The sequence below is a fragment of the Crocodylus porosus genome, unplaced genomic scaffold (assembly GCF_001723895.1).
Source record: "Crocodylus porosus isolate Cpor-Errol unplaced genomic scaffold, CroPor_comp1, whole genome shotgun sequence".
Taxonomy (NCBI): domain Eukaryota; kingdom Metazoa; phylum Chordata; order Crocodylia; family Crocodylidae; genus Crocodylus; species Crocodylus porosus.
In genome coordinates, this window is record NW_017728913.1 from 15,915,751 (window position 1) to 15,928,470 (window position 12,720).

The following is a 12,720-nucleotide window of genomic DNA, read 5'->3' on the forward strand; positions in this document are numbered from 1 at the left end:
GCCTATGCCCTGGTTCCTAACAAAATCTCTCCCCAATGACCACAGTCACTTTTTCACTGATACGGTTGGCTGATGTTATGGAGAGGAAGAAGAACTGAAGTAAGGCTTAAAATAATGACAAAGTTAATACTGATAAAGAGAACTGAAACTACAGTTGTAGCATTAAAAATAATTAAGTGGGATAGGGTAGAAGCAATTTTCTTTTCTGCCTTTCTATTCTGAAAATGTGGGAGGCTTGGGAGAGGGAGAACTAAGCTCCATTTTTTTCCAGCCACAGCTTTCTTCACCTACAAGGAATGATTCAGGTCTGGTTTATATACAAAGTTACATCAGTTAAAATAAAGGGATGACTTACTATACTTAAAACCTAGTTAATGACACCAGTGCAACTTAAACCATGGAAAGCTTTAAATTTTAGTTTTAAGCCTGTCTTTTCTGTGGCAAGTGAAATTGCTGTAGCCAGTCTACCCAGTATGGCTATGAATGTTTGTGGAGAGGTTTGCAACAGTTGAACTGAACTGGTTCAATTAAATTGGTGCAAGTTTGTGTGTAGGAAGACCCATGTTTGACAAGTCTGATGAACAAGCTCCATCCTACTTATACAGATTTGTAGGGGAAAGGTCTCTCCAGTTATAATAAAGGAAGCAATATATAGCAAGCTGAGCTGTGGTAACCACAATAAGACGGAAAAGCTTATTACCAGACATTCGGAGATAGGCTTTCTTCTTGAAGGGCTGAAAAGCTACAGGATAAGCTGGTGAGGAGGTGGGTAAGGATTGTCACTTCGGGTGTGTGAAAAGGGGAAAGGGAAAGGCATAGGGAAGTGTCCTGATTGTGAAGTTGTACAGGTGTGTTCATTCTCAAATACCTGTCATGTCAGTATGAGATGCTTAAGTAACAAAAACTTCCTACAGCTTAGTCATTTGCTCTTTTCAGCCAAGAAAATATTATTTCTTGTGGGAAATCATGAGAAACATTGCACATTTGATCACAATTAATATAAATAAATACTTTTTAAATATTGCCAGGAACATCTGTGCTAGTTTAACTACTGGTTCAAGTAGCATTCCTTTATGGAATATACTCATTCAAGACAGCAAAGAGCACGTCACCACCATCCATTATGCGGACTGAACTTCTGGGATTTATTTCACAGCAGCAGATGAATTCCTTTCAATGTTTTAAGAAAGGTTGTTGGTTGTAGCCCTGTTGGTAGGGTAGCCATCATAGAGGACATTCCAGGTTTCTGCTACTCTGTCCTCTGTACTCTAATGATACGAAACCCGGTGCCTTTTATGTTCGCTATTTTTCTTATCAATAGAGGACAGAGGACAACTGGACTGTCCTCTATGATGGCCATCCTACCTGTCGGTCTAAGGGCATAGGCAGGCAAGGTTCTCTGTGTAAATGTGATATCTTTTATTAGACCAATTAAATAGTTGGAGAAAAGTTACTTACAAACTTTTGGGCACAAATACCCTTTGTCAGGCATAGGGAGACTGTTTGAAGAAAGCACTCATCTCTTGTTTTCTTCCACTGCTTGATTTTACATTTCCTAAAGTTTGGAGGCCCAAATATGATCTTACACTTAGAATATTTGTTTTGGGTGAAAGGAAAGCGAGGAGTCAGCTGTGTTCTCAATTATAGTGGTGCAAATTCAGAGTAAATCCACTCAAATCAATGAAGTCACTCTGAATTTACACTATACTGGCCATGGCTACATGAGACACATTGCACAGTAGCTCGTTCCTACTGTGCAGTAGCATCACCGGGCATGAGCCATGATGCAACGCTACTGGACAGTAGAAATGAGCTACTGTGCAGTAACTGTCACTAGGCAACAGTGCCGGGATGCTACTGTGCAGTCATTTAGTATTTGGTTATGCAAGTACTAAATGACTGCGCGGTAACAACTACCTAGTGGACGTCTCATGTAGATGTGCCCACTGTAAACAAAAACCAGCATCTTACCATTTAGAAGAGACATTGATCCATGAAGCATATAAAAAACATGCTTTGCTTTCCAGAACAAAAACATTATTCTATATTAATGTAAAACTACAAGGTTGATATTCTGTTTATACTATTAGATGACCATACCTTAAGAACCGTCAAAAAAAAATACCTAGAGAATCCAATATCAGATTACAGTAACTGGTGATTAAGCCAATCAGATTAGGTGCGTTTAGCTAGTGCTAGGGCCAGGAGGGCTTCGTGAGACTTGTTCTGAAGCATTTTTCTTTATTAAACATGTATACATGAATATCCAGGGGGAAAAAATTACCTTTTTTTTTTGTGGGCATACACCTTCTTTTTCCTGTCCAATGGAAATAAAAAAACCCAACACTTGAATTTGTCCATAAAGAGAAGTTTGTGTCCTCAAGCATTTGATGATGTGCGCTTCAGCCCATAAAAGTTTGTGCCAGAAATATAATCTACTTTGGTTAATCTGTATGGTTCAATCTACCCTGCCTTCGACTTGTATGCAACCTGTTAGTCTGAAGTTGTGTCTCAAACATCTTTGCCACGTGTTATTTCTCTTTTCCTAGCATGTCTAGTGATGTGAATGAAATGTCCCTCCTCAGCACAATTATGACCATATCACAATTGGAGAAGTTCTGTTTTGAACAAATCATATTTCTGCCACTTTAAAAATGCTTTTGATGCTAATAATGAGAGATTATTCTTAACAATGTTGTTTTTGTCAGGATGCAGAATTTCTCCCTCCTCACTAGTGACATGCTTGTCGTGCTCCGCCTGTGCTCTCACAGCTTTCAAAGTCCTTTTCCCTGGAAAATCTCTAACATGCCTTCTGCATACCTTCTTTTATATTTCTGCATAAACAGCTTCACAGACTACCAAACATAGGCAAATGTTAGCACTTTAACTGTCTTCAATAGATTCAATATTTTGTTTCCTTCCATCACATCTACAGCTTTCCTTTTTCAGTTTCCTTGGTCTGTCTGTGTCAGCATGACAAAAATCTCATCATGTTTTACGTGGGTCCTCAAGTCACCCTTTGCTTGCAGGGTAAGTATACACTGCACCCAGAATTAGTCTTAAAACATCTACTTTACTTGTAGACAAACCTCTGGAGCCCAGGATAAATTATCTGGTTGCTAAGGTGCACAGGCTCTGCTTTAATTCAGCCTGGAACATGCCCACTTTGCAATGGGGGCACAGATCAAACCATTCAAGTGCTGATTATTGTCCAGTGCTCTTCCCATAATTCTCTCCCTCCAATCCACCCACACAAAAGGACAGATAAGTTTTTCCCAGAAATAACACAACTGTATGGGAAAGAATGTTAAAGCATTTCAGTACAAAGAACCAGATGATATCATTCTAGAAACACAAGGGCAAATGCAGAAACAGCTGAGGACAAAGATACATGTAGAAGGCAGGGTAGATTTGCACCTTATAGACTAACCAAAGTAGCTTACAGCACAAGCTCTGGTGGGCTGAAGCTCCCTCCATCAGATGCTGTGGAAGGATAGCTATATAGATATATATATATTTCTATCCTTCCACAGAAGATAGAGTATAGTAGATTTTATAGTATAGCTGTGGAAGGATATATATATATGTGATGGGCTAGCCAGTGGTGGCTTGGCCTTGGGGTTTTGAAAAATTAAAAAATGATTGGTGGCGGGGATTTCCGTTTCCCCACCAATCAGGCCATGGAAAAGGAGAAGGTTTGCACCTCCCTCTCCTCCCCAACCCAGGGGCCAGGTAGGGAAACTGGGCCTGAGAGTAGACTCACTTCTCATGTTGCCTGATTGATCCTAAAGGAGAGGACGGTGAGGGATAAAGGCGAGGAGTCTCAAAGAACTGGTGAGAGCTGGTCAGCAGGGCTGAGAGGTTGCCCCAGAAGAGTCCTGGAGCTCCAGGAGGTGGCTTGGGCTCTGGTTGCTTGGTGCACAAGCAGTGTGCGGCAGATCCCCTGCTGGGACTCAAGGCCTGAGCCACAGGCGGCTGCTCGGACATCTGACCCCCAGCAGGGAATCCGAGAGCTCAGCACGCAGGCAGTGCGCAGCAGGGACCCAAAGCCCTGAGCTGCAGGAGGTGACTCAGGCATTCAACCCCAGCAGGGAGGCCGGGAGCTCAGCAAGCAGAGGGGACTCAAAGCCCCTAGTTGCAGGCAGCAGCTCAGGTTATCCAACCCCCAGCATGAGGCCAGGCAGCTTGATCCCTGACTAAAGCACCAGAGGTGTGAGTTGCTGGGAAGAGGGAATCCCCATTGGGTAGAAAGGTTCTCCCCACCTCTTCCCCCCCTCTCCTCTGGGGTGCCTGCGCCTCCCATTTTGTGAATATGTGCCTTTATATCTTGTGAACCTGCACCTCAAGCTTTGTTGTTGATTTGCCCCTGTTAGATGTATATGTGTACCTTACCTTTACTGAATCCCTTCTTGCTCTCCTGCACCCATTGCCCTCCCCACATATCTGTCATATCTTAACCCGGTTCTTTTCTTATTAAACCTGTATATGGTTAAGTGTCAACTGATCTCGGCTCTGTTCTAAAGGGTATAGGAAGGGAGCGGCTACCCCTCCCACTGTGCACTAGCACTTACTAAATCCCTTCAATACCTCATCTGAGTACCACCCGGGTTACATATAAATATTACATAGTAGATTATGTATCTAGTATAGCTGTGGAAGGATGTAGAACGATCAATCTGTCTGTCTGTCTATCTCCTTCCACAGCTATACTAGATATATAATCTACTGTATCCTATAATGTGTGTGTGTGTATTTAAAATATCCCTCCACAGCTATAGTAGATATATAATCTACTATACCCTATCTTCTTCTTGACTTCAGACTGACACAGGTAACTATGTCTCTCTGCCCAAATATACATGGGCAGGGCTTTGCTGGAGGGATGTTCATATTTTAGCAAGGCTAATCTGGATGCTAGTTACCCAGGATAATTGTGCAACATAGGCATAGCCTAAATCAACCCACCCCAGGTGTGGCTGGTTACCTATTGTGGTTACCTATTGTAACCATTGTAGCAAAGAACTCTTGGACTTATTAGGAGTCCTCACTGCTCTCGGGTAGCAGGTGCTGAACTGTGCTGCTCTTTGTGTAAGTGAAAGGTTTGCAGGGTGGTGGGGAGTGGAATTTAATACAGCATGCAGAGCGATATGTTTTTTATGGCAGACAGTGCCTCTGCAAATCATACCAAGCAAGAATGACCTACAGATACAGAGCAGGTTTCCATAGCAATAGGATCTGTGACTTCTCAAAACAATCAAATGTCTGTTAAGTTAGATAATGCAGATAGAAATGATTTGCTCATCTCAGGATGCTCAACCCTTCATCCAGCAAAGCATTTGCTTAGTTTTAAGACGAATCATGAAGACAAAGGGACTACCCATGTGGTTAGGGCCAAATAAATGCTTCACTGCCTTGGGTGGGGAAAGGAACATTCAGCTAGTTTGATCCTGAGTTCAGTCCTTTTGTCCACGGGTTTGTTGCATCCCTACAGCATTGGCTTCCTGTCATCTGCATATGCAGTTATGTATTGCCTCTTGCTTGCAGGCTACTAAATTGTATCCTTCTGCTTGCACTGCTGGCTCCCTGACAGCAATCAGGGGTATCTATGCCCAGCTCTCAGGCTTTCTGCCACAGCCAGCTGCCAAGACTGCTGTCTTTGCCTCGCTGTTACTGTTTACGTGCAGCCTCTGGCTTTCTCTATAATATTTCCCCTTCCCCCTCCACCCTATCAGCTCTGTTTCCAAATCTGATGTCTCTGTGATCTACCTTTTCCTCTATCCTCTACATTATTGAGCCATCTATGGGAGGGATGTTGGATAGCACAAATACCCTTGTCTGGCTAGATCTATGGTTTTCAACCTGTGGTCTGCGAACCCCTGGGGGTCTTCAGACAGTCTAAGGGGTCCATGAAAGATTACTATGATCAATCAAAAGTATGTGAATACCCATACTTACAATTCAAAAAGGTCCACACCTCAATTCAAAATTTCCAAAGGGGTCCGCAAATGGAAAAAAGTTGAAAACTCCTAGGTTAGATCTTTTTCCATCCTCCTTTATGTAGGCTACACAGATAGTTTTTCAATAATGTTCTAGTTAAGTAGGCTTATTGCAATATTTTATAGAATCAACTCCAACATTGCAATATGTATGGGTAGTTGATTTCTTACCTCTTTACATGGGCTAAAATAAAAGCAGATGCATCTTTAGCTGAAATGAAACATTCCTGTTGCCAATTTCTTGTTTCCTGTTTGTATCAGAGTGTATTGTGGGCTTATATCCATGACTTAGGAAACCCAGATCATTTTACAAATAAAAAAGTACCCTGACTGTAAGATTTTCAGATATTTTTGTCTGCTTCTACTAATTGCAATTTAGGGGGCAAAAGCAAGGTATAGACAAAGAAGCATACAGAAAGTATAGATTATGTGCTATATATGCTCAAAGTATAATATGGCAGCTGTGGTAAAATATATAAAAGTGAGACGGTCTTAAACAATATTACGGTCTTAATATTGCAAATCATCATTTCTCTAGGAAAGCAGAGGTGAAAGACGCTAGTAAAAATGTCTGGATTTTCTTTTTAATCAGCTATTCTAAATGCATGCGAGTTTCAGTAACTAGAGAGAGAATCAAAATATTGACCCTGCATTGATGAATTTCACCAGGGTTTTTCTTGTTTCCCTCAGAAATGCATTTAACAAACTTGCATTGATTATAAGAACAAGAATCAGAGGTACTACAGGGTCAGCAGTAAAACCATATACAATAAGGTCCAATAAGGGAAGATGAAACCTCTGAATATTTTATGCAGTTCCTGTTAATCTTGTTCATGATTTAACGAACAACAGCATATTAGAAAAAGTAACCTCATTATCTAATAGTGCATCCCTTTGTGAGGCATTCCATTAGCTAATTGCATGCATTTAATTTATTCTTTTTAAACTTAGAGACTTTCCCTTCCTATATACATTTCTTTGGCAGAAGCAGATATAATATGGCCCTGAAAGTAAGCATTTTACTGTTCCCTCTACCATCATTGTACGCAAAGATTGCTTTCAAAGTTCTTGATAATACACAAGCATTATGAATGCCTTTAAAAATGGATGAGTATACAAACAGTCTTCTTTAAAGATACTCCTTTAGCTCTCTTACTGGGCGTGTGTACACATGATTCTACATCACCATAGCAATGCGCTACGGCGACATAGCATCTGCGGGCAAAAACCGTGATGATGCTTCTACATCACCGTAGCAATGGGCTCCCTTGGTATAGTGCATTGCTATGGTGTTGTAAGGGCTAAAAATAACTGGACACGTTGCAGTATTGGCTGTTACTGCAAGTCTTAAATTATGGCGCAGTAACAACAGCGCTGTGGGGACACGTGTAGATGTGCCCACTGACTCTGAATGTGTCCTTGACTGGGACTTAAAAATGTGAGGTGGAAGCTACATTATTAGTAACCTATCACGAGAGTATGGCAACCTCAGCAGTACATTTCTGCATTGAGGAAGAAAATGATACAGTTGTAACAGCTTTGTAACTGTGTATGGCTTGTCTATACCACATTTGACTGCATGATGTTTGTGTAGGGGTACCTGAGCTAGCTTTATATTAGCCAGCTGGGGTACTACTAGCAATATAGGTATCGCAGTAGCTCACCATAAGTAACCACCCCAGTCAGCTTTCCAGCCTATACTGCCCACCAAACAGGGAGTACAGCTGTTGTAGCTAGACTTTTCCTAGGTACACAGGAGGTAATGGAGAATAATGTGCTCCCTGTCTCTCTCTCCTGTGGATTACCTGTACCTATGAGTGCACTACAAGGGAAGAAGCAATTAAAAAAAACAGCTCCTTCTTCTTCCATGCAATGTCAAGTAAGGGAAAACAGGATTGAGACTTAGAAGGAAACTGACTCCACTGCCCTCCCTCAGTGTGCCTGCTGGCTCAGCTGCTCCGGTGTAGGGAGCATTATGCTCTGCTATGCATATGTCCAGCATACTTTCATTCCCTCTGAAGCAGATGGACAGACTCTGAGGCAGGTTGTAACTCTGAGGGTATATCACAATCACAGTTTGCTTCCCAGGCTGCTCCTTCTGACTATGAAGATGAAACAGTACCACCACTGTGATGGGGCTGGCTTTAATGGCACTAGACACCAGACTCCATGTGGCCACGTCTACATGTGCACTTAACTGCAGAGTAGACTAATTAGCTACGTAGTAAAGCATCACTGTCTATATGTGCAATGCTATTAGGCTGCGGTAAACTAATTAACGCTACCATAGGATGGTACTGTTCAGTGGCAACGCATAGGGGGTGCACAGGGAGAGTGCTGGTGCACCCCCTGACTGGCCGCACTTGCCACTTAGGCCCGAGCTCAAATTGCTGCCCTCCTGGCTCAAACTGCTCCAGAGTTTATTGCTTTGAAATAATTGCATGTGTAGATTCACCTAGTAAGTGAACTCAGACACCTAAGTGATTGGCTCTTCCTCCTCCTGCCTGTTTTTTGGGTGGTTAGTTGACAGTACATTATAAAAGCAGATGCATTAATGGATTTGAAGAACTAGAACTGCATGGAATAGAATTGCATCGTGTACCTGGGATCACTTAGGTAACTAATAGTGAAATTAGAGATTCTGGCCTAGGAATCTCTTCAAGATAATTCTGAGGAATTCTTCTCAGTCTCTGCTTCCCTCCATAGAAGTTCTCAGTTTCTTTCTTCTCTTTCTACTTTGCCTAAGTCTATACTTGGCTACACTGTCAAAAGGCAGGGTAGATTTGTACCTTATGGACTAACTAAATCTGAGATGTATAGAATAAGTTTTCGTAAGCTCTGGGTTTACTTCATCACTAGATGCTGTGAAGGGACTTCAGGAAAGAGATCTTCTAAACAGAAAGCAGTGATTAGAATACAGAGCTATCTACCTCTCTATACTGGTAAAGCTCGTGCAGAACTTATACCAACAAAAGGATAGAATAGCTATGTTATGGCTCTAATTTATTTTATTTTTTTTTAGAGGGGGTTGGGGGAACAGGGGAGTGGAGGAAGGCCTGCTAGCCCGGCTATTGAGGTTAATAAACTTTCACAGCATAGATCTGGCCTCAAATGATGAGGATGATTAATAATAATAAAGCTTTTAAAGCACAGTTTTGTCTGAAGGTGCAGTGGGAGAATCTCTAACCTATAATACAATTTACAATGGACTGAAAACCAAGGGATCTCCTGTAAAATAGAACTGTCAGGTGGCAATGAATTTTGAGTCCCAGAGTCATTCCTAACTGCCAAAATTTGTTTTCGTTTAATTTCTTTACTCGTTATAGTCCTCTATTTAACCCAGTGATTCCCAAACGGTGGGACATGACACACTATTGTTCTGTGAGAGCGACAGAAGTGTGCAACAAGATCCCACTGTGTGAGGAGATAGGCGTTTTCTTCTCCTGTCTGACACCCTGCACCTGCCCCAGGCCCTCCATTGGCTTCTGTGACTGCATCTCTGAGGATTACCTGTACCTATGATTGCACTACAAGGGAAGAAGCAATTTAAAGGTGCTGCTGTCTTTCCCCCGGGCCAACCCTCACTCTCATACTTCCAGCAGCATGTTCTGCTGTGAGCAGGTGGATACAAAGATAGAGCTGAGTTTTGCAGCCTGGCTGGCAGGAGGGGTTGCGAGAGTGCTTATTGGTATGTGAGACCCTGCAGGAGCACCAATATTTTAGCCTCTAGGGCCCCCTCTGTATCTTTTCTGAATAATATCTGTCTCAATGATTTTCATGGGGGGCCGTGAAAGCTAAAAGGGTTAAAAACCATTGGTATAAAGGAGGCGTGTTTAACTCTTGGTCTATGGGCCAGAGTTGGTCCCTGGCGCCATGTCCTCCGGCTCTGCAGGGCTCCCTACAGATCTGGGACCTGATTCTGGTATGTGGGAGCCAGGAGGGGGCAATGTGGGGCCACCGGAGCTGGATCCTGGCTGGGTGGGGGCAGTGCAGGCCCTGATCTGCCCTATAGACTGGCCCTGCACCATTCCTCTGGCTCCTGACCACTACTGGTGTAGAGACTAAGTCTTCGCTTAAAGAAAGATGTATTTGATGTTATTTTTTAAACAGTATATCTCAGCAGTGGTCTGATTTCCTTTGGCAGGGGGGAAGGAATTCTATTATGTTTTGAAAATATATGTATACTTTTTGGGTGTAAGAGTAAAATGTGCCACCAAATCTAATCCAAACAAAAAGTGTGCCTCTGGTACCAGAAGTTTGGGAAACACTGATTTACTCAATACATCAACATAATCTATAAAAACTCTCAGTGTCTCTACAGTTCCATTCCATGAAAGAATATTTTTTTTCACCAATCTCATCGGTGGAGAGAGAAACTCAAGTGTTTTGTCCTACAAAGTTAAACATTTCAATGTTTTGCCTTCTCCAGGTGTTTCCTCTTCGATGCTGCGCTAGTCACCCTAGGAAATTTTCAAGAATTAATAAATACATACCATGGAGTTTGGTATCGATGAGTGCTCTTATCTTCAGCAGCTTGACGAAATAATCCATTCTGTCAAAAAAACAAAACAGCATGTTACATTTCGTGAATTTTCACATTACAGTTGTTTGCCCCTCTCAGATTAGACTGGACGGGAGAAACAAGTCAATTAAGAGACTTGAAAACCAGGAAAGAAATCTGTGTTTGCAGGTAGAAATAATTAAGAAATTGCGGTTCTCATCTCTTGGGCTGTGAGAGTAATTTTTGGCTCCTTTAAAATGTATAGAGGAAGAATTTAAGACGACAAAACATCAGTGGGGGTATATTTTTTCAAGCTCTTATCACTGGAATGAAGTTATTTAAGTGTTAAGCAATTATTTGTGTGACGGGCTAACTGGCAATGACTTAGCCCAGGGGTTTTGAAAGGGCAAAAGATAATTGGAGGACTTGGGATTCCGTTTTCTCACCAATCAGGCCCCAGAGATTCACCCTCTGTGTCCCATGATTGGCTCCTTGGGTCACCTGGAGGGGGATAAAAGGGGCAGCGTAGCTGACTCAGAAAAGACCAGCAAGGGACAGCAAGGAAGGAGATGCAGAGCTGAGCCAGCGTGGCAGGAGCAGTTGCCTCAGAAGAGCCTGAAGGAGTGGGACCCGCAGGCAGCGGTTAGATCCTCAGCAGCGCGGCCGGCAGGAGAGGCTCCCACTGGGCTCCAGGATCCCCTACGAGAGGCTGCAGCCGGCAGGAGAGGCTCCCCTGCTCCAGGAAGGATCTGAGCAGTGACATGAGGGGTTCCCAGCTCTGCTTCCCGCTCCTCCAATCAGAGGTCAGGCAGCTCAATGTGAGGCTGGGACTCCGGGAAGGTCAAGACCCCTTGTAGCTTGACACTGGTGACTGTGGCAGCGTTTCTGCCTACCATGTGGGAGACCCGACTTCAAGTCCCAGCTGGGGTGAGTGAGCGAATGGTGAGAAATTCTTCTTGCAGTGGAAGGGGGCCATTGTGTTTTCCTCCTTTCCTCCAGGTACCTAAACCCTAAATTCCTTGTCATTTGACATTTTGTATTTTGTGCCTTTTCTATTTCACCAACCAGTATTATTTGTTCTGCTGCTTGTGTTTTACATTTTGGTTAACCCTGTCTTTTGTCAACTGGATGACTATGTCTATGATTGTAAGTATTTGACCTTTGTTGAATCCTGTCCCCTTGGGGCATTGTAGTGTCCCCTATACCCCCTGGTTTATACTGGTTATGTTCCCAGTATTGTTCTCTCATTAAAAGGTATAAGGTTAAGTCCCCATTGGTGGTCTGGCTCTGCTCTATAGGGGGGGAGAGTCCCTACACCTCCCACAGCGCTTGTGCACCTGCCTTGATCCCTTCAGTTGGAGAGGGGGTACCTCTTGGAGTGCTGCCCAGGTTATATTTGGTTCATCTAAGGGTCATGTATGGGAACTGTAAAACTGGAAAGATCAAAAGTTCACTAAAGACGGTTACAGAAAGTATGTGGCCAGGGCAGCAGGTAGCAGGACATTGGAGTCGAAGAGCAATCTATGACAAATGGGAAACTTCAGTTAATAGGAAGTTATTTCTGAATTATATTAGCTCAGCAAAAAACCCTCATTTGCTACATTCATTCTGAGGAAAAAGGAACAACCACTAAGTCCTTTCATTTTTACATTCGGAAGTTTTCTGAGTCACAGCTTTGGTACAGGGAAAGGCCATAATTGGCAGGGAGAATGGCCTGGGATTCAGATGTGGCAGACCCCTGATGTGGTCTCCCAGTGGGAGAGTGGAGGGAGGGGGGAATAAATCCCCTCCCTGCCCTCTTTGCCTTAGGGGTCCATGTTGGACAGCATCTGTCTATGCCCCTGACCCTGCCACTGGAGCAGCAAGGTGGAAGGGACCCTGATAGGGGCTGCTGTGCCCTGGCCTGGCAGACCCCAATTGGGGTCACCCAGGAGGAGGGGGGAGGGAAGGGGGAATAAACCCACTCCCTGTCCCCTTTGCCTTGCAGGGTCATGCCAGGCTGGCATCTGGCCACACCCCCTCTACTCCAACTAGAGAGCAGAAGTGAGGCCAGCCCTGCTCACTGGAGCAGACAGCTCAGCCCAGCCCAGGGCTGCAAAGCATGCTGGGATGCTGGGTCACTCTGATTTAACTTAAACCAGGAAGGGGTCTGGGACAGAAGTCCCCTAAACCAGGTTGACCTGAATCAGTTATTCAACCAAGTTTATCTTAAACCACTTTTGG

General features: G+C 43.5%; 1 protein-coding gene across 1 annotated transcript in view; it reads right to left on the minus strand.

Moving 5' to 3' along the window:
• Positions 1 to 12,720, minus strand: part of CUNH4orf45 (chromosome unknown C4orf45 homolog) — an 84,456-nt gene that overhangs the window by 42,492 nt on the left and 29,244 nt on the right. Inside the window, exon 3 of the mRNA XM_019534545.1 lies at positions 10,490 to 10,548. Coding sequence (XP_019390090.1) covers positions 10,490 to 10,548 — 59 coding nt within the window. The remainder of the gene's footprint in view (positions 1 to 10,489; positions 10,549 to 12,720) is intronic.